At 44.0% G+C, this 20,499-nt stretch overlaps 2 protein-coding genes and 1 long non-coding RNA gene across 3 annotated transcripts; 2 read left to right on the forward strand and 1 right to left on the reverse strand.

Moving 5' to 3' along the window:
* The first annotated feature begins 3,426 nt into the window (after positions 1 to 3,426).
* LOC3289638 (SET and MYND domain-containing protein 4) lies at positions 3,427 to 6,144 on the forward strand. The gene is made up of 2 exons (XM_566179.2): positions 3,427 to 5,442; positions 5,532 to 6,144. The coding sequence occupies exons 1-2, from the start codon at positions 4,154 to 4,156 to the stop codon at positions 5,821 to 5,823; spliced, it is 1,581 nt and encodes a 526-aa protein (XP_566179.1). The 5' UTR covers positions 3,427 to 4,153; the 3' UTR covers positions 5,824 to 6,144.
* A 5,866-nt stretch (positions 6,145 to 12,010) lies between these two features.
* On the forward strand, positions 12,011 to 15,371 carry LOC133392668 (uncharacterized). Its single transcript, XR_009765737.1, has 5 exons — positions 12,011 to 12,218; positions 12,294 to 12,346; positions 12,809 to 13,476; positions 13,537 to 13,628; positions 14,923 to 15,371. It is a non-coding gene; the product is annotated as an uncharacterized LOC133392668 (long non-coding RNA).
* On the reverse strand, positions 13,846 to 16,159 carry LOC133392666 (uncharacterized). Its single transcript, XM_061653015.1, has 3 exons — positions 15,706 to 16,159; positions 15,377 to 15,454; positions 13,846 to 14,769 (listed from the first exon to the last, which is right to left on the reverse strand). The coding sequence occupies exons 1-3, from the start codon at positions 16,111 to 16,113 to the stop codon at positions 13,981 to 13,983; spliced, it is 1,275 nt and encodes a 424-aa protein (XP_061508999.1). The 5' UTR covers positions 16,114 to 16,159; the 3' UTR covers positions 13,846 to 13,980.
* Positions 16,160 to 20,499: the final 4,340 nt, after the last annotated feature.

Here is a 20,499-nt window from a genome sequence, read left to right on the forward strand (position 1 = left end):
TTAATTGGCAAATTAGAAGTAATTAATTTATAAATTCGAGTAGTCTTGATGGATTCAATTTTTTGCTCTATTTTATTGTGATTTTTTCAGTCCAATTGGTAATGAATAAAACAAAATGCGTTACAATTTTTTTCATATTCAAAAAGTTTTATTATTTCATACAAACGATTACAATGTTTTTTTTTTTCAGCAAACAACACTAATAAACACCATTTCTCGACTGAAATTCTGGGCAGGTGTACGAATTGGTTATTTTTGAATTATTTATTGGTAAATTAGAAGTAATTAATTTATAAATTCGAGTAGTCTTGATGGATTCAATTTTTTGCTCTATTTTATTGTGATTTTTTCAGTCCAATTGGTAATGAATAAAACAAAATGCGTTACAATTTTTTTCATATTCAACCAGTTTTATTATTTCATACAAAAGATTACAATGTTTTTTTTCAGCAAACAACACTAATAAACACCATTTATCGACTGAAATTCTGGGCAGGTGTACGAATTGGTTATTTTTGAATTATTTATTGGTAAATTAGAAGTAATTAATTTATAAATTCGAGTAGTCTTGATGGATTCAATTTTTTGCTCTATTTTATTGTGATTTTTTCAGTCCAATTGGTAATGAATAAAACAAAATGCGTTACAATTTTTTTCATATTCAAAAAGTTTTATTATTTCATACAAACGATTACAATGTTTTTTTTTTTCAGCAAACAACACTAATAAACACCATTTCTCGACTGAAATTCTGGGCAGGTGTACGAATTGGTTATTTTTGAATTATTTATTGGTAAATTAGAAGTAATTAATTTATAAATTCGAGTAGTCTTGATGGATTCAATTTTTTGCTCTATTTTATTGTGATTTTTTCAGTCCAATTGGTAATGAATAAAACAAAATGCGTTACAATTTTTTTCATATTCAACCAGTTTTATTATTTCATACAAACGATTACAATGTTTTTTTTCAGCAAACAACACTAATAAATAGCATTTCTAGACTGAAATTCTGGGCAGGTGTACGAATTGGTTATTTTTGAATTATTTATTGGTAAATTAGAAGTAATTAATTTATAAATTCGAGTAGTCTTGATGGATTCAATTTTTTGCTCTATTTTATTGTGATTTTTTTCAGTTCAATTGGTAATGAATAAAACAAAATGCGTTACAATTTTTTTCATATTCAACCAGTTTTATTATTTCATACAAACGATTACAATGTTTTTTTTCAGCAAACAACACTAATAAACACCATTTCTCGACTGAAATTCTGGGCAGGTGTACGAATTGGTTATTTTTGAATTATTTATTGGTAAATTAGAAGTAATTAATTTATAAATTCGAGTAGTCTTGATGGATTCAATTTTTTGCTCTATTTTATTGTGATTTTTTCAGTCCAATTGGTAATGAATAAAACAAAATGCGTTACAATTTTTTTCATATTCAACCAGTTTTATTATTTCATACAAACGATTACAATGTTTTTTTTTCAGCAAACAACACTAATAAATAGCATTTCTAGACTGAAATTCTGGGCAGGTGTACGAATTGGTTATTTTTGAATTATTTATTGGTAAATTAGAAGTAATTAATTTATAAATTCGAGTAGTCTTGATGGATTCAATTTTTTGCTCTATTTTATTGTGATTTTTTCAGTCCAATTGGTAATGAATAAAACAAAATGCGTTACAATTTTTTTCATATTCAACCAGTTTTATTATTTCATACAAACGATTACAATGTTTTTTTTCAGCAAACAACACTTATAAACGCCATTTCTCGACTGAATTTCTAAATTGGTGTTCAAGAAACTGCCGACGTCTTCTTCAGCTAAGATTCTATTAAATCAACACATTGTAGGGGTTTTAAACTTTCGAAAAGCACAACACGAAATTAATCTTAAATTAAATAGAGTGGTGCGCCGTTCATTCGGGTACCTTTTGTCCGGTTGTCCTTTTATCCGTGTTGTTGAAAAATGACAGTTCAATACATGGATGACATTGTGTGCTGAGGAGGATGTTTGAAATAACGTTTACCAGAGCATTTTGTCATAACAAAATACGCTATACAGTGGAACGCCGTTTATCCGGGCTTCTCGGGACTTGGCTTCGCCCGGATAAGCGAATAACACGGATAATGATTCAAATCATATTTTTTATTACCAACTCCTGGTAATTTTTTGGAAATTTTTGTTATTTTTAATAAAAATAACCCAGTTTTTATTAACTTCATGTTTTTCGAAAGAGAATTTTCAAAATTTCCCATGAATTATAGTGTTTTTTGTTATGACAATGTGCTCTTATAACCACTTTTTCAAATATCCTTCTCATAACCCAATGTCCCTTTTGTATTGAACTGTCATTTCTCAACAGCACGGATAAACGGAAAGCCGGATAAAAGGTACCCGGATAAACGGCGCTCCACTGTACTAGCAATTGTAGGGTAGATCATGCGTTGGTTCAATCTTAGTATCGAAACGCAAAGAAAAAAAAAACTCCTCAATATACCATACACTTGTGCACAATTATATAGCACTTCTCTTTACATCGGCACTGCTCGATATAAACCGATCGTGATCTAAATTACAGGTCTGCTCCGGAAAAACGTATCCTGAACACATATGATATTGCTTGTAATACGTAATTTTACTCGTTAAGAGTGGTATTTATTGAATCTTAATGCTTGCTTGTATGCGAACAACTTGTTACAAGGAGTGCTCGCTGTAGATGCTTAAAAAAAGGTTCCATTTTGCGGATTCGAGCTAGCTCACAAACTGCTCTCCTTTGTGGGCGCTGCACAGTGGGAAACGTGATTTGTTTACACTTGTCCTTATGTGACCGGAACATTTGTTTTTATTTACAACCTACAAAATGATATATCAATGGACTAAATAACAGCCAACAATGTATGGTGCGTTTTATTTTTCTCCGAAAAGCATAAGCCAAAACACCTAAAAACGATGGAAAGCAAACAAAACCACGCAGAGCAGAATGTTTCCAGTTGCAAAGGTTTCTAACAGCTGGCTGGAAGTTGTGTACAATCTTAGTTAAATGGCGGACGAGTTCCCGCTTACAAAAACGATAAAACATTCAGTTGGGATGGCCGCTCAATGGTAAAATCATGCTGCTCACGGTGGCACCAGTGAAACCCGTGTCAAGTACAGCGTCGGTAGTGATCTTCTAGTTGCGAGAGTTTGTTTGCTGATGATAAACTGTTTAAGGTACGTAGCACATCGCTTACCGTAGCAACAATGACTGATTTGCCTATTTGTTTTAGTACTGCAGGGGAAAATACCACAAAACAGCAGGGACTAGCCCAGAGCAGCTTCATTCTACAGGGAGTCGTAAGCTGACTGTCCTGCTCGTACCGAGAATTGAGCCAGAGTAGGAGCGAGCATCTTTCACTCACTCCTGCTGCAAGTGTGCAACGCTGAAATGCTCCACTGAAATTCATTTTGGTGAGTTATCCATTGTGATAGTTTTCCCTCCTGGCCGACCAGGTCACTACACACGTAATATCGAAACGAATGTAACATGTGTTACAACCTGCTGGAATGCGTTATAACATCTCGTTAGCGTTAGCTTTTGTTACCACTGGCATCATCGAAACTTCTAGAAACGTTTGACGTTTAGCGGTGCAGGGAGCAAACCCTTCAAAGCCCTTCTTGTCATTCCCATTTAGCAAACTGGCTATCCAAGACGACGGTGACTAGTGAGAAGAGGCGTTAGAAGCAAATCGTGACTATTGGAGTGACGTGGCAATTTTGTGTGGAGCGAATAGCGAGAGCATCGTAGATCCTTCGCATTGCGGCTCAGGAATTAGTAAATCGGCTTACGCAAATCCACTGAACTGCGCCATTTGCACAGAAGCAATCGGTTTTTGTGAGGTCCCTGTTTTTGCGGCGTCCATTTGCTGCTGCACAAGTGCTTACAGAAAGGGGGTTGATTTTGCACACCTCGGGCGCCATTTGTATTTTTTCATCTGCACGACACGTCAGCGGGAGCACGCCTAGCCGTGTGAAAACGAAGAGAACTTTGCAAGGGAAAACGCTTCCGAATCGCGCTGCCAAAGCGAAAAGCAGACCAAAAACCGAGTGGCTTGGTCCGAAGCGCGCTACCATTTGTGCGAGTCGCAGTTTCTGTGTCGAAAGCATGGCTGACAACTCCCAGCGCGCTGGCCAGCAGGGGCTGCTGGTAGACGGGAAGGACAATCGGAAGGCGGCCGAGCTTTGCGTGGAAGGGAACGCAATGCATTACAATAACGTGAAGCGCTACATGGATGCGGTGAAGCTGTACAACAAGAGCATCGCGTACTCGACCAAAGGCTCGCCGGAGCGGGCGCAGGCGTACTGGGAGCGGTCGAAAGTGTGCGTGAAGCTGAACCAGTACGCCGACTGTCAGCAGAACCTCCGGCTGGCGCGCGACAGCGACGGCCCGGGGCTGCTGCGGCGAAAGCTGGACGAGTCGGAACGGTGCGCCCGGAGCATGCTGCTAAGCGCTACCGACGACGCGACGCCCGGTTCGAGCCGGCACGGGGCGGCCCCGCTCAAGCTGAGCTTCCCCGCCTACGAGAATGCGCCGCGCGTCGCCAACTGTCTGGAGATGCGGCGGAGCCCCCAGTACGGCCGGTACCTGCAGACCAACAAGGCCCTGAAGGTGGGCGACGTGGTGATGATCGACGAACCGTACGTGTCCGTGCTGGAGCCCGAGTTCTGCTACGCCCGGTGCGACCATTGCCAGCGCCCAGCGCCCTTCACGCTGATCCCGTGCGAGCGTTGCACCAAGGCGATGTACTGCTCCAAGAACTGCCTGAGAAGAGCCCGCACCGAGTACCATGAGTTCGAGTGTGCGCTGGTGCACCATCTGACCGAAACGACCCGCGACCCGGTCGTGCTGCTCGCCTGGCGTGCCGTAACCCGGGCGATCAGTACCTACAGGTACAACCTGCGCCACTTGAAGCAGCGCAGAAACTACCTCTCCCGGACCGAGGTGAATCCGTTGATGCTGAACTGGGTGGACGGGCAGAAAATCGCGTTCAGCGCGGTGTACATCCTGGCGTCGCTCGCCCGGGCCCCGAACGATCCGGTGGAGGCGCGCGTCGCCCAGATCTCGCGGGAAATGCACTGCCATCTGGTGAGCGAAAACGGGCAGACCGCAAACGACGACTCGGGCAGCGTGCCGTACCCGTGGGTGGGCGAGATGTGCTACCGCTTCCTGAAGGTGATGCAGTGTAACGCACGCCCGGCGCAGCTGACGCGGCGCGACGAGCCCGAGGGCCAGTACCGGGCGGTGCCGTTCGCGCTGCGCTGCCACCCGCTGATCAGCCTGCTGAACCACTCCTGCGCCCCGAACGTGAAGTGCTTCGATTTGCGCGACGGCCGCTGTTCCGCGGTCGTGATCCAGCCGATCGCTGCCGGGGGCCAGCTGTTCGCCAACTATGGGTAAGAATGTTCTCTCTCCCCCCCCCCCCCCTCGGGCCCCATTGGACACATTCACACCGTGCCGTACTAATTTCGCCTTTTCTGTGCAGGTACGATTACTTGCAGACCGGTCGGGACGAGCGCCGGGAGGGTCTGCAGCGCGTTTTCGGCTTCACCTGCAACTGCGACGCGTGCGAGAACAACTATCCGACGGCCGAGCCGTTCCGTTCGGGGCTCATGGATATAATCCTGCACACCCGGGACATGAAGACAGCCTTCCGCAATATGGCCAAGCTGCTGGCCGAGGTGAACGAAGGCGTCGGCGATGGCAGGATGTGCCACCAGCAGTTGGCCAAGCTGGAGCGTTACTTTCAGCTGCTGTACTGCGAAGTTGTGAATTGAATCATTGAACTATTGGATATTGTTGGACGCGGGAAGGAGAACATTCATTGAACTTATTTCTAGCTTAAACACGCGGCAGGAGGCGATGGCGAGGGCTGCCTGCACGGTGCCTTACGATGCGAAGATTCGAGGATAGCGATGCATCGCTAAATTTGTTGTTAACGGCAACTCAATTGCTGAACTGACACCCAATTGCTCAACTTACCTAATTGTAATCGAACTGAATACACTGAACTTTTAGCTAATGCTGTCACGCCATGTAACGAGGGTAGTTGAATAAAATTGGTCCCGTACTTTCGACGACCATCTTCATCTTTTCAATTTGCAATTTTTTATTTGCCTCACAATCTCTTGAGATGTTATCTGCAGCACGTTGTGGGAATTAAAAAAAAAAAACGGTTGACGAATTGTATAAACGTCGCGCAATTAATTTAAAAAAAAATCCTATTAGAAAAAAAAGACACAACACAATTCCGTTTTTAATAAGATTATAACAACCGAAAGGAAATGGAAATGGTGCTAATTCTCTTATTTGGATGTTGGACACTGTGCACAGGTCAATACTATATGACATACTACTGCCAGGTTTGTGTGTGTCGATTGATTTCTTTAGTATCACGGTATTGCGCCGCAGTCTTAGCACTTCATCTGGCTTCTCAAATACAGCGCTCTAAATTACGAGAGTGCTTTTAAAACAAATAGCCAAAGGGGTTTTTTTCTTTTCGCGCTGCTGCCCAAGTGTCTGGTGCCATCGAGTCTGCCCCATTGTGCCCCGTGCCGTGCCGTAAGCCACTTACTTCGCCTTGCCGTTCATGTGCACGGGGGAAAATTGGAAAGCCCACCCGCACACCCTACCACTACTTCACGAGCTTTTCCTCTGGAGACTGGATTCGCAGTGGTATTGAGTGTTACACTTGAACGGTTTGTCAAGAAACGTGTGGCGTGTCCTTATTTTGCGCTCCCCATGGCAAAGAGGATCATTTCGATGAACCATTCTCCCTCTCCGGGACTTTCCTTCAAAGCGCAGAAGAGGAAGAAGAGAAAAAAAAACACACACACACATGCATTGGCTATGACGCTTTGAAATAATAGTTATTGTTGTTTTCCTTTCTTTATTTTAGGTTGCCCTCGCCAAGTGTAAAGGTGTGATTGAATTGTGGTTCTTTCCTGCGAGTTAAAACACTCCCACACACGCTCACCAGTCCATGCGTCCTGAAGAGGACGAACGAAAGATGTCAAGAGCGTGGTGCTGCTGCTGCTGCTGTTGAAGCACACGAATAGGAAGCACCTCACTCGATATCCCCTTGTGGTTCGGCGAGTTGAAGAATCACTCGACAGCGGTTGATACGATCGGTGAACTGCTCGCGGGTGAATCACCTCTGTACCAGCTTTTGCTTGGAGTGTGGAGTGTTGTTTTTTTTACTTCTTGTTACCATTTTTGCAAAGCGTGCAAAAAAACAACCCGCTACTGTTGGCACATCAATGCGGTAAGCCCATCGACGTGCGTTTTTCGTCGTTTTGCTCGCGCAAAGCTGGTAGCGGCATGTTTAGTTTAGCTCAGTAAGGTACAGGATTTATCTACATCACGTGCCGATATTCGTAATGATGGCACAACATCAAGGTTTAGGTAGGGAGTAGAAGCAAAACGGGGCGTTTGCTTGTTTTGAACATAGTTTTACGATATTAATTTAGTTTCTAGCGAAACTTACAAACTGCAAAGAACATTCTAGCTAGGTAATAGAGCGTTAAGTTTAAACGTCAAGGTGTCGATAGTTATTTTAATTCATTTTGTACAGTAGGGAATGTGAGAAACAGCTTTTATCCAAGAAATTAGCATGCTAACGTTATACCGAACCATCCGGAAACGGGTTTAGTTGAGAGTAGAAATAGTTCAAAAAGCATTTACCTACTTTTGACCGATGCATATATTGAGCGTCCATACATTTAAAAAATTGCAATGTGTTCAAAGCATAGCGCAAAGTGATTCTTCTTAAAGTGACTTCCGCAAGCACTAAAATACCCAAGTAGCGTCAGGTAGTGGCAATAGTTCCGACTATCAACCTGCAACTAGCCTAATTTGAATGAAAGTTATTCAAATCAGACTTAGATACAAAAAAACGTACAATACATACGTACATCGTAATTATGCAGATGTTTTCCTAACGTGATTGGAAGTGATGGCCACCAGCCCAACACGGGCTGGATGTTTGTGCTTCCAAATGGTTATTCAAACAAATTTGCCATTGAACTTAAATTCCTCGGTAGGTTTTATTTATTAATTTATATCTTAATTGTTTGCCTCAATGGGCTTTGCAATATTTACTTAAAACTTGGCAAGGAGGATAGGGAGGGATAGAAAAGATGAGTGTTGCGAATAGATTAGGAAGAATCCAATAGGAGAGCATGAAAGCGGGATAGAGGAAGGTAAAAGTCCAACAGATTGCAGTACTTGTTGAAGGACGCACACGCAACGGGTCGTATCCTAGGCAAAAGCACACGAGGGATTCAAATGGGAGGTCAATGCATTCAATCAATTTATTTATTTATTTAATTCGGACTGCGATACGAGGCTGTGTGGTACCTGGCGGAGTCCAGACTGTGCCTAATCTAGAATAGTACGTACCCAGCAGCAGTAGAGAGACATAAGACACGTTGGATTGCGTTTTTTTTTTCGGAAGCCATACGAGAGATCAAGTCTTATGCCATATTAGCTTTGTTTACGGGAAAGTTGATGTGCTCCTCGAACGAGAGCTCGCAGTCTAACCATACTCTTAGATCCTTCACTCTATTTAAAGTTGCTCCATCGAAATTACAAGTAAATAGTACTTTATCAGATCTACTGCAGAAAGAGATCTCGTTGCATTTGGCGGAACAGAGGATCAAGGGTCCGTTCATTGGGCACCAGGTAGAGGATATGAACAGGACAGGAATGCGTGCACTACCTTGTGGTACACCTGAGAAGCCCGTAAATAGGTTTAAAAAAGAAACGCCAAGCCTAAGAGTATAATGCCTATCAGTTACAATGGACTAGCTATAAGATAAGATAGATGTTCTTCATAAGTCTTTCAAAACCATTATGGATTTGATCGTCTTTCTAAACCAATGGCATTTTATATGGGAATGAACCAAACGATGAAACGATAAGCTGTCGTTACTAACACTCTAGACTTTGCAACTGTAACATCCTGACAATTCTTGGCTTGCCCTCTATTAGATAGAGTAGACAATATAAACGATACACAACACATGAAATTCGTCGTGGTCGTTTTGGAATAAAGTCATGCTGATGTTGAGTAGTACAAGAGTGGCGGACAGTACGAGGGATTCACACATTGATACACCTCGGCAGTTGGAAGCGATCGAGCGATCGGACAGATCCTAGGGAAACGTCTGTCTGCCGGGTATTCCGTCGTTTTGTAAGCAATGTTTATCGTTTGGTTTATTATTTCGCTTAATTTCGAGCTCAATTAATACTGGCTCCACTTTCCCGTTACGGAGAAGGGCATTAAACCGCGTGTAGAAATTGTCTTTTTAAACTTTTTAAACAAAATTCGTTTAAAACGTGTTACGAGCTGTGCTTTGTACTGTGGAAAAGGCTAATGGGATATGAATGGTCGCGCCAAGGATGCAGTGCTGTTTCCGAACCCGGCGCACAGAGCACACGCTCGTCAGCCATACTTAATGCAGGCGGCATAGCATTTAAATCGAAGCACATCGAGAGCCATGCTCCAAACGCCAATCCACTTTTCGGGGGTGGCTGGAATTTCCCGAACAGAATGTGTTCTGGTCGGATATCTCGTGTGTGTGTGATAGCGTCATGGTGACAAAAATCGCCCACCATACAGCAGAATATGCCAATGTGCCCACCCTAACTGGGTTTCTTTCCCAGCCCCAGAGCACACAGCCAGAGCCGAACAAGTACATAGCGATACCTTGCTTCAGTGTCCCCGGGAAAGGCTTACCATTCCCCCCCTCCCCTTCCACTTCGGGTCCCGGGACCCCTTCTCCGGCTAAAGACAAGATGCATGCGAATTTGCGATACTCGAATCGTTCAGCATCGCGGACAATCGCTGTCGCTTGCCCGGGCTTGCCTGGCAGGCAACAGAATGCGCTCTAAAGCCACCCACCTCCCCTCCCTTTACTCTTGCTCGTGAACTGTGAACACGTACGGACGATACAGTGTGTGTGTCCGAAACATCCTTTCTCTGGCGGGTATTCGAGCGAGCAACACCGGCAAAATCGTTCGCCTTTTTTTTCTTTCTTCGCTTTCCGTTTGCCACTTTTGTTTGCGGCCAATTTCCAACGATATGCAGAGCCCGGCGCTGCATCCCCGGGTTGGGGAGGGATGAATGGTCCCTTCTTTTCTTTTTTTGCTGTTGAGTGTGGTCGTGCGCTGCCTTCTGCACGTCGCACACGCGGACTGGCTGGCACTTTCTTCCAATTTCAGCAGTCCATATTCAGCCGAGCGTGTGCAGCAAATCGAGTTTGCCGTGTCGTGAAGAGCGGCACACACACACACCGGTGTAGGGTGGTGTCGGAGCCAAAGACAAAGGCCCTATAGGGATCCGAGGTACGTCCAAACAACGAAACGGAAGCGAAAAGCGAAGCAAACTGAAGCGATCGGGTGCTGCTCGCCCTCGGTAGTAGCGCTTGCTTGCGCTCCGTTGCACCGGCTTGGTAGCGGTTATGCATGCGTCCTGTAATGCGAAAAGTATGCTGCTGCCTCTCCTTGCACAGCCGCCCTGTGCGGCTCTTTTGCTGCGCTACGTTTTGATTTGTTAAGGCACAGCTTTGCGGTCAGTTTTTGGGGGGCGAAACCATCTTGTCAACGGAAATCATATGCATATTGCATTCCCGCCCCGTCGAACGTGACCGTGTCGCCTGTTGATGGGGGCGGTGGTGAGCTTTGGTTCGTCCCGCAAACGAGATGCAAAGTGGCGCTCCGATTTGGGACGGTCGGTTGCGCCCGCGTTGCCAGAATACGAATGCGCCCCCAGTCGAGCAGCGGCCGGTGTTGCTGTGGACTTCAAGGGTGCCATGGTTGGTGTTGCTGATGTGTATTCGATTTAATGGCTGGTGATATGTTGCGATAATAAGGCGTCCCAAATGGATTGTCTCAAGCGGAGGCTTAAAGCCGTACGAAATGGACCAATTTGTGGGGGAAAGGTTTTCGTCTGTAAAGCTTTCCTGGAGTCGCCACACTCCGTTTGGGGTGGCTAGCGCAGAACGCTAGCGTACGAAGTGGGAGCGAACATAATCTCGTTCGCTCGCGGGAAGCGGAACCGGCAGGATCAAATTTAGTGCAACGAAGAATGTGGTTTATGTTACGAGATAGATTGAAGTAAAGCGTAATCTAGCATACGACTGAGTTTAGTTTAGAGTTTAGTTTGAGAGTCTGTGGAGAGTTTTACAATTCATTTTGCAATGTGTGCTGCATGTTTTGTTGCTCACGAAACTCTCTTTGACATCTAGTACGTATTTGGCAAGGTGCAAGGACCGTAAAGATATCAGGTCCAGTTATAAGCCCGTTTTGACAGCTAGGTGGAAGAAGAATCGACGAAGAAAACTGACAGTAGGTTTTCCGCGTTTGGCGAACGCTTCAAGTTCTCGAAGGGAAATTTCCATTTTAAATCGGGTGTTCTAATAAACTAAAATATTCACCCAAATTGATCTCCACCAAATATTGACCATGCAAAACGTAAACAATCCATCAATACATATACAAGCGGAAAACCATCTGTCAAAATCGGAGCCCAGGGGGGGATCGCCAAAAGCGCTATAACTACACCTCATTATACACAAGGTGTATGGATATTAGGAGGTGAAGTGCTTCAGAGCAAATTGACATTTCACGACTTGACATAACAATACTGGGGGCTACGGTATTAAAATCGGGGAGGGCTGGAGGGGGGTATAGAAAATTGTATGCGATTTGACATAACAATACTCAATGATGGCGTCCGAAAAACGCGCTAATAATTCACCTTCTTAATAAACACACCTTGGCCCCCAGTATTGTTATGTCAAGTCCAAGGTGTTATAAATGACAAGGTGAAGTTGTTCAGAGCAAAATGACATTTCTCGACTTGACATTTCTCTTCCGGGGGCTCCGGTATAAAAATCGGGGAGGGCTGGTGCGGGGTAATGAAATTTCTATGCAGAGAGTGACAGATGTCCCCCACAATGTCGCCCAGCAAAAGCGATAAAAATCAATCTTCTACCGTAGCAATAGACGATGCGCAATCTCAGATTGCGCATATATTTATCTGTCAAACGGCCCGATTTGATATATTTATCTGTCAAAAAATATTTATATATCTCGGACATATAAATCTCGAAAATTCATGCGCAATCTTAGCGCAATCTTGGATTAATACGTTTGTTTACATATAGCGGTAGGTATTGAAACGAAAAAATATGAGATGAGCGTTGATTTTTGAGCCAAAAATCTAATTAAATTTTGATTACAGCCATGGAGAACGAATCGCCGAACGTGCCGAATCGCCGGAACTATATAAAATTGGTAAATATATAATCATTCTGTTTTTTATACCGGTGTTTTTGTAGTGGAAGCAATGCTTGGGTTTTTTTTGTAGCTTTATTTTTCCTTAAATGATATATGTTCAGTGTTTGTGATTTGTGTATGCGGTTATACTAAAGAAATTTAGAAATATGGGCAACAATTGAATTATTATTAAATTTCGATTATTTTCCGGCTTGGAAAAAAAACAACACCGCTGCTGCTTCTCCAGCTACCGGCAATTTTTTTAAACGACAGCTGCTTTGCAGTTTGTTAAAAAAAATTGTAAAAATTGTAGATTGTTAAAAAGTCAAATTGTAAAAATTGTAGATTGCAAAAATTGTAAAAAAATTAAATTGTAAAAATAGTAAATTGTAAAAATTGTACTAATTTAATGTACCTAGCTAGTCTTTATTGTTACAGGAATAAACCATTGAACTGAAATGTTTTATTTGTACATTGCAGCTCTTTGAGAACTGACCTGGCTGTACCACGGGATGTTATGTTTCTTATTAGTCCGCATACACTAATAATCGTTTGGAATTCTGGAATGTAGGTTATGCGGTTTTGGTCTTCTTCCAACAGGAAATCTTTCTTATATTTCGGAATACCAACTATTCCTGCTGGCCCTGCTTTCCTGCACCATTTTTGCTGCAACCTCTACCCCAACTGCTACAATGGAAGCTATTGCTGTTGCCGCTGCGATTAAAAAAAACTTTCTTATTTTTACAGGAACGTTTATGTATATTTAAATATTTTATATTACAGCTCTCTCGAGTTAGAGGACTGATAATGGAAGAAAACTGCTGCATCTTCCGGGCCATCAAAATAATAACGGGGTCATGGGGATGGTGAATGAATAGAGTCGAGATTAATCGTTTTTTTATTATTGATTTGCTTCCAGAATGTTGAGAAAAGCCTTCGGCTAATTGCCGAGGTGGAACGACGGCCTGCTTTATGGCAAAAGCGGTCGGAGTTCTACAAAAACGGTATTCGGCGAAGGGATGCGTGGACCGAGATTGGTGGACTCTTGGACCTCACCGTCGAAGAGGCGAGCTACCAGTGGAGGAAGCTGCTGACCAGCTACAGGACTTATAAGTCCAAGCTGCGTAAAAGTCAGCAAAGCGGAGCAGGTACTAATCAAATTTAAAATAATATGAAATTGTTCAATGACATAATTTTATCATTCGTAGCGGCTGAGGACGTCTTCCACCCAAGATGGTTCGCCTTCGACGCGATGAGGTTCCTCGATGATACCATGAAGGACGGCACGCATCTCGATACGGTAAGTTGTTTTGTTATTTATCTGTAAATTTTATATTTCACTGCGAGTTAAGGGCGGTCCTGTGGCACAGCAACAACATGCCCGTCATGGGTTGAAGCCTCATATGGACCGTTCTCAAACGATCGCAAATAAATCGTTTTATCTGAATAACTTGCCAAGCGTGATTCACGTTGAACCATTCTTTCATCTAAACAATGGTGGGTGGACAATGCAAAGGTACAAGAGTACTAACGACGATGTGGGTTAGCATATTATTCATATAATGTATAATTGCATGTAATCTATGCACATTCTACGATTTAATAACTACTGATTAGCTTAATAATTGACACATACAAAGAGTTGTATTGCATTAATGATTAAGTTGGTTATTATACTTAAGATCATGTGCAATGTGTAAACGTATATTCAACAAGTCGTTTGGCGTGCGACAGGGTATGCCTTGTAGTCCGCTCATTGTAGCTGGAGCTCTCTCGCCTTCTACAAAACGCCCATTGACGACCCTGTCAAAAGATGAAGGGCGAGTGTATGTATTGCGTGAAGCACTCTGTCGAAGAAAATTATGGAGATATATTGTTGTCATAATAACCGTTTTAGCATCTTCTGGCTCTAGCAGAATCGGGCTTTTATAAATGCGGAAACGGTTGGCTAAAATCCCGAACACATTTTCAACGATCATTCGAGCACGAGAGTGACGTTTGTTGAAAACTCTTTCAATTGTCCCTTCCGCATGCATGCCTCCAAATGGTCGAATGCAGTACCTGGTAAAAGCAAACGCTTTATCGCCTAAAAGAAAGTAAGGTACTCGCATTGCATATGGAACTCGCAGTGGTTCAGGTTCCGGTACATTCAAACTGTTGTTTTCCAGCCTCTGGTATAAGCGTGTGTTTTTAAATACACCTCCGTCAGATATTCCACCTTTTCCTCCAATATCTGCATGTAAAAAGTTGTAATCGGCATCTACTACCGCAAGTAAAACAATGCTGAAATAATGTTGATAGTTGTAATACTCTGATCCACTATTACTAGGCTTTTCCACTTGTACGTGTTTGCCATCAATGGACCCAATTGCATGCGGAAAATTCCACCTTTGTTCAAACTTTTTTGATTTCTCCTTCCATTCTTCTGCTGTGGACGGCATCTGAAATGATAATAACACATACAAAGATAAATTAATTATATATTTCATAAATTTAACTCATATGTATTGCTCGTCGTTGGATATCAATGCAACCTTATTTATTTTGTAACTTTTTGATTATGCTATCTCATTATTTTTTATCTCTCTTTTCAGTTCGATGACGAACAAGACACCTCCACCCAAGCCCACCCAATCCCTTCTTGTTCCTATTCCTCAATTCCGCCCCAACCAACAATCCCAGCACCAACAATCCCAGCACCAACAATCCCAGCACCAAATCCAGCACCAACAACAGCACGAACTACAGCACCAACTACAGCACCAACCCCAGCACGAACTCCAGTACCGATCCCAGCACCAATCCGAGCAACAACAACTCCAGCACCAACCCCAGCACAAACCCCAGCACCGACCCCAGCACCAAGCCCAGCACCCACTCCAGCGATGGAAAATTATTTGTCCATGTTTGGCCAGTGGGTGGGGGCATGGTTAATCCATTTACCACCAGACCAACAAAACGATGCCACTAATCGTTTGCGGCAGACGATGCTGGAGTGGGATCTGGAACACAATAAAAAATAAAATAAAAAAAAATACAAAAACATACCTTTACATAGCTCCGCAAATGTTTATTTAAACAAGCACACACATCCTTTACAATTTTGGCAATCGATGATTTAGAAACCTAAAATTATACAATACTCATTAAAATCCGAACATTTCATTTTAATTCGTTCAACATTAGGCTCTTGCATCGTTTTCGATTGCTAACTTCTCTTCACTTGCTTTTGTCCGAAAAAGTTTTATCAGTCCTGCGTACGGGGAGACGGTTTGTATGAGATTCGATGTTGCCACGGTGCTGCCATGGAAAAGACCGACGCCACTACCGTCTCCAATCGGACCGCCGAAACAAGAAAAAAAACAAAACATACTTACCCGAAACAAGTATTGCAAGCTTGCAAATGTCTCCCCCGTTGCCAAATACCGCAATGTTATTAAAAGCCTTTCTTGGGCCGTGATCGCTTCTCGCATATTTGTATCCATGCGGCTTATTTCTGGACCGACCAAGGCATAAAGACGATCGAAATCTTCGTGTTTCATCCGCATAAAATTTTTTATCGTATCGTTTACCATTTCGGCCTTGATGTCGTCCAACAGACGATTTCCATCCTGTCTTCTGCGGAAGAAAACTGGTCGCATCCACCACCGACGGTTTCGCCGAAGACGCCGGTTGTAATTATGATCGTTGTTTGATAAATAATCACTCATGGCTGGAAAATGAAGCTGCTTACGGATTAACACGTTCAGTTGTGGCGGAAGCCAAAACAAAACAACACAACGCATGCAAATGACGTTTATAGGCCAGGGTTGGCTTCGCGGAAACGATATATTTTTTGACAGATAAATATATGCGCAATCTGAGATTGCGCATCGTTTATTGATACGGTAAATACATTATCCTTGGTCAAGTCGAGATATGTCAATTTGCTCTGAAGCACATCACCTCCTATTATCCATACACCTTGGTATTTGGTTCCACTGTTTACTTTCACCCGTCCAAGTTAAATTTTGACAGCCCTATGGAGGTGCAGGCTTGCCTACGTTATTTCACCACAGTGTTGCACATTTCATGCACAAAAACGGAAAGGGGAGGACTCAAGCTTTATCATAACTCGTTTCGCTCACCAAGTAATTAGCGATTGAAAATTCACTCCAAATTGGGTTGTTTCGCTTCAATTTGACAGATCGCGCTATGCACCGTGGATAACGAAATGTAAACAAACCATGTAGCGGTGGGTACATTTTCAAACGCTACTTAACCTACTTATCCTGCGCTACAATTGTTTTGCGGTCTGTGCCTACCTCAGGAGTGTCCGAAACCGCTCACGCGCCTTCGTAAAGCTTGAGTGCTCTTCTTGCCGTTTTAGCAAATGAAATAACTGCCAACACTCTTTGCGAGCTGTTTGTGTGACATCAGGATCAGGCCGTATGGCCTCAGGAACGATTCTAGGAACGGTTTCGTGTGGGGATCTGTTCCAGGACCGGTATGGATTGAGGAACAGTTCCAATATCACCATGGATTCAGGAACAGCTCCAGGATCGGTATGGCCTCAGGAACAATTCCAGAAACGGTTTCGTGTGGGGATCTGTTCCAGGACTGGTATGGGTTGAGGAACAGTTCCAATATCACCATAGGTTCAGGAACAGTTCCAGGACTGGTATCGACTGAGGATTAATTCTAGGAACGGTTTCGTGTGAGGATCAGTTCCAGGTCCGGTATGGATTGAGAAACAGTTCCAAGATCACTATGGGTTCTGGACCTGTTCCAGGACCGGTATGGACTCAGGGTCAATTCTAGGAATGGTTTCGTGTGGGGTTCATTTCAAGGACCGGTATGGGTTGAGGAACAGTTCCAAGATCACTATGGGTTCTGGAGCTGTTCCAGGATCCGTATGGGTTGAGAAATAATCCCACGACTAGTACGGCTTCGGAATAGGTCCCAGTATCGGTTTAGGTTCATGATCAGTTCAAGGAACGGATTCAGTTCGGTATCAGTTCCAGGACCGGTATGGGCTCGGGATCATTTCCAGGACCGGTATGAGTTGAGGAATAGTTCCAAGATCATTATAGGTTCAAGAACAGTTCCAGGACCGGTATGGACTCAGGGTCAATTCTAGGAACGGTTTCGTGTGGGGATTTTTTCCTGGACCGGTATGAGTTGATGAACAGTTCCAATATCACCATGGGTTCAGGAACAGTTCCAGGAGTGGTATCGACTGAGGATTAATTCTAGGAACGGTTTCGTGTGAGGAACATCGTGTGAGGGCTCGGGAACATTTCCAGGACCGGTATGAGTTGAGGAATAGTTCCAATATTACTATGGATTCACGAACAGTTCCAGGACCTGTATCGAGTCAGGATCAATTTTAAGAACGGTTTCGTGTGAGGATCAGTTGCAGGTCCGCTATGGATTGAGGAACAGTTCCAATATTACTATGGAATCAGGAACAGTTCCAGGACCGGTATGGGTTCGGGATCATTTCCAGGACCGGTATGAGTTGAGGAATAGTTCCAAGATCATTACAGGACCGGTATGGATTGAGGAACAGTTCCAATATCACCATGGATTCAGGAACAGCTCCAGGATCGGTATGGCCTCAGGAACAATTCCAGAAACGGCTTCGTGTGGGGATCTGTCCCAGGACTGGTATGGGTTGATGAACAGTTCCAAGATCATTATAGGTTCAAGAACAGTTCCAGGACCGGTATGGACTTTGGGTCAATTCTAGGAACGGTTTCGTGTGGAGTTCATTTCAAAGAACCGGTATGGGTTGAGGAACAGTTCCAAGATCACTATGGGTTTTGGACCTGTTCCAGGATCCGTATGGGTTGAGATACAATCCCACGACTAGTACGGCTTCGGAATCTGTTTTAGTATCGGTTTAGGTTCATGATCAGTTCAAGGAACGGATTCTGTTCGGTATCAGTTCCAGGACCGGTATGGGCTCGGGATCATTTCCAGGACCGGTATGAGTTGAGGAATAGTTCCAAGATCACTATGGGTTCAAGAATAGTTCCAGGACCGGTATGGACTCAGGGTCAGTTCTAGGAACGGTTTCGTGTGGAGTTCATTTCAAAGAACCGGTATGGGTTGAGGAACAGTTCCAATATTACTATGGATTCAGGAACAGTTCCAGGACCGGTTTCGAGTCAGGATCAATTTTAAGAACGGTTTCGTGTGAGGATCAGTTGCAGGTCCGGTATGGATTGAGGAACAGTTCCAAGGTCACTATGGGTTCAGGTTCAGTTCCAGGACTGGTATCGACTCAGGATCAATTTTAAGAACGGTTTCGTGTGAGGATCGGTTGCAGGTCCGGTATAGATTGAGGAACAGTTCCATTATCACTATAGGTTCTGGACCTGTTCCAGGACCGGTATGAGTTGAGGTACAATCCCACAACTAGTACGGCCTCGGAATATGTCTCAGTATCGGTTTAGGTTCATGATCAGTTCAAGGAACGGATTCAGTTCGGTATCAGTTCCAGGGCCGGTATGGGCTCAGGAACATTTCCAGGACCGGTATGAGTTGAGGAATAGTTCCAATATCACTATGGGTTCTGGACCTGTTCCAGGACCGGTATGGTCTCAGGGTCAATTCTAGGAACGGTTTCGTGTGGGGTTCATTTCAAGGACTGGTATGGGTTGAGGAACAGTTCCAAGATCACTATGGATTCAGCAACAGTTCCAGGACCGCTATGAGTTGAGGTACAATCCCACGACTAGTACGGCTTCGGAATCGGTCCCAGTATCGGTTTAGGTCCAGTATCAGCCTCAGAACTGGTTTTGGTTCGGTATCAGTTTCGGGATAGGCATGGTTTCAGGATCATTCTCAGGAATGGTATTGGCTCAGAAGCAGTTTATCTTGATGTGCCGCTTGAATCGAAGGGATACCTGGCAAAATGGGTTGTTTTTTTTTAATCAGACCTTTGTGCGCTCCTGTAGTTATTATATTCCTGCCCAAATTATTTTACACTGCTCTGCTCTCGGACCAAATGAACTCATCTAATGAAATGGATACACCTAATGCATACAAACTATCCCTGACAAGCGAGCGACGTACCTGCGGATATTTTGGAAATTGATAAGTTCCCCAAAAAGTTTCAAAGAAAGACATCTTCTGCCTTTCGTGACTTCAACAATAATTTAACTTAGCTTATTTGAAAAAAAAAAACATATTCAAAAAATACGATTCCTCCCCCACCCCTCCTCCTTAACTTTACCCTACAAAGGAAACATTAATTAGTGCAGGCCTGTAAAAGGCAACAGTAGCGTCGCATTACCTCGTGCGGAATTTCGCAGCTCGAGTGTAATGTATGCGCGTCGCTTGGTTTCGGTACCCGCTCGGTGCAATAATTATCACAATTTCGTATTCATCTGCATGCGCCCGGCATTTGCAGCATCCGTCTTCGGGCCGGCCGAGACACGCAGCTGCCTTCTGCCCTTTCAAGTGTGTATGGCCGTGTATGTGTGTGTGTGTGTCCACCGTGGTGCACAGCAGGGGAAGCGGCCCCACGCCGCTAGTTCGTGTCGAAGTGCAGGCTCATGTTAAAGAGGTGATGCCGCATATCTTTCCGCCAAAACACACACACACACACACACTACGGAGCGTCCAAGCTCTTATGCTTGCCTGCACGCCGCCATTCCTTGCGCGCGTGAAGCATGTCTGAGCTGTAGTAGGGTGAGCACTCGGAGTGCTCGCGACAAGAGGGAGCGTTGTCTTTTGCCTCCCGAGCGCTGGCACTGGAGCTAGCTGAAGTGACCTCTCGAGTGTGCCGCACGAGTTCCGCATTGTGCTGTGACACTTGGTCGCGGTAGCGACGGTATAAGAGCAGCACAGAGAGAGAGAGAGAGAGAGAGAGAAAGAGGGAGGCCGGAATTTCCGGAATATACTCAAGACACCGTGACTTAACCTTTTCGCCAAGAAGTGCAGCACTTCAGCGCCGTCTCCAAGGGAAGGGTTCGAACGCCGAGGGTTGCATCCGGGCGACTAATTCAAAGTGCAACGGTTCGAACCGAATGGCCGACGTGTTTGATGATGTGAAAATCGAGAGTGGTGACGTACATACACTTGAGAAAGAAAAGAAAAAAAAAAAAACAAGTGAGAAAACCCGCGATGAATTTTGCATTGCAACGCGAGAATGTTTCCAGACATTTCGGTCCACGGGAAGC

The sequence above is a fragment of the Anopheles gambiae genome, chromosome X (assembly GCF_943734735.2).
Source record: "Anopheles gambiae chromosome X, idAnoGambNW_F1_1, whole genome shotgun sequence".
Classification (NCBI taxonomy): Eukaryota; Metazoa; Arthropoda; class Insecta; order Diptera; family Culicidae; genus Anopheles; species Anopheles gambiae.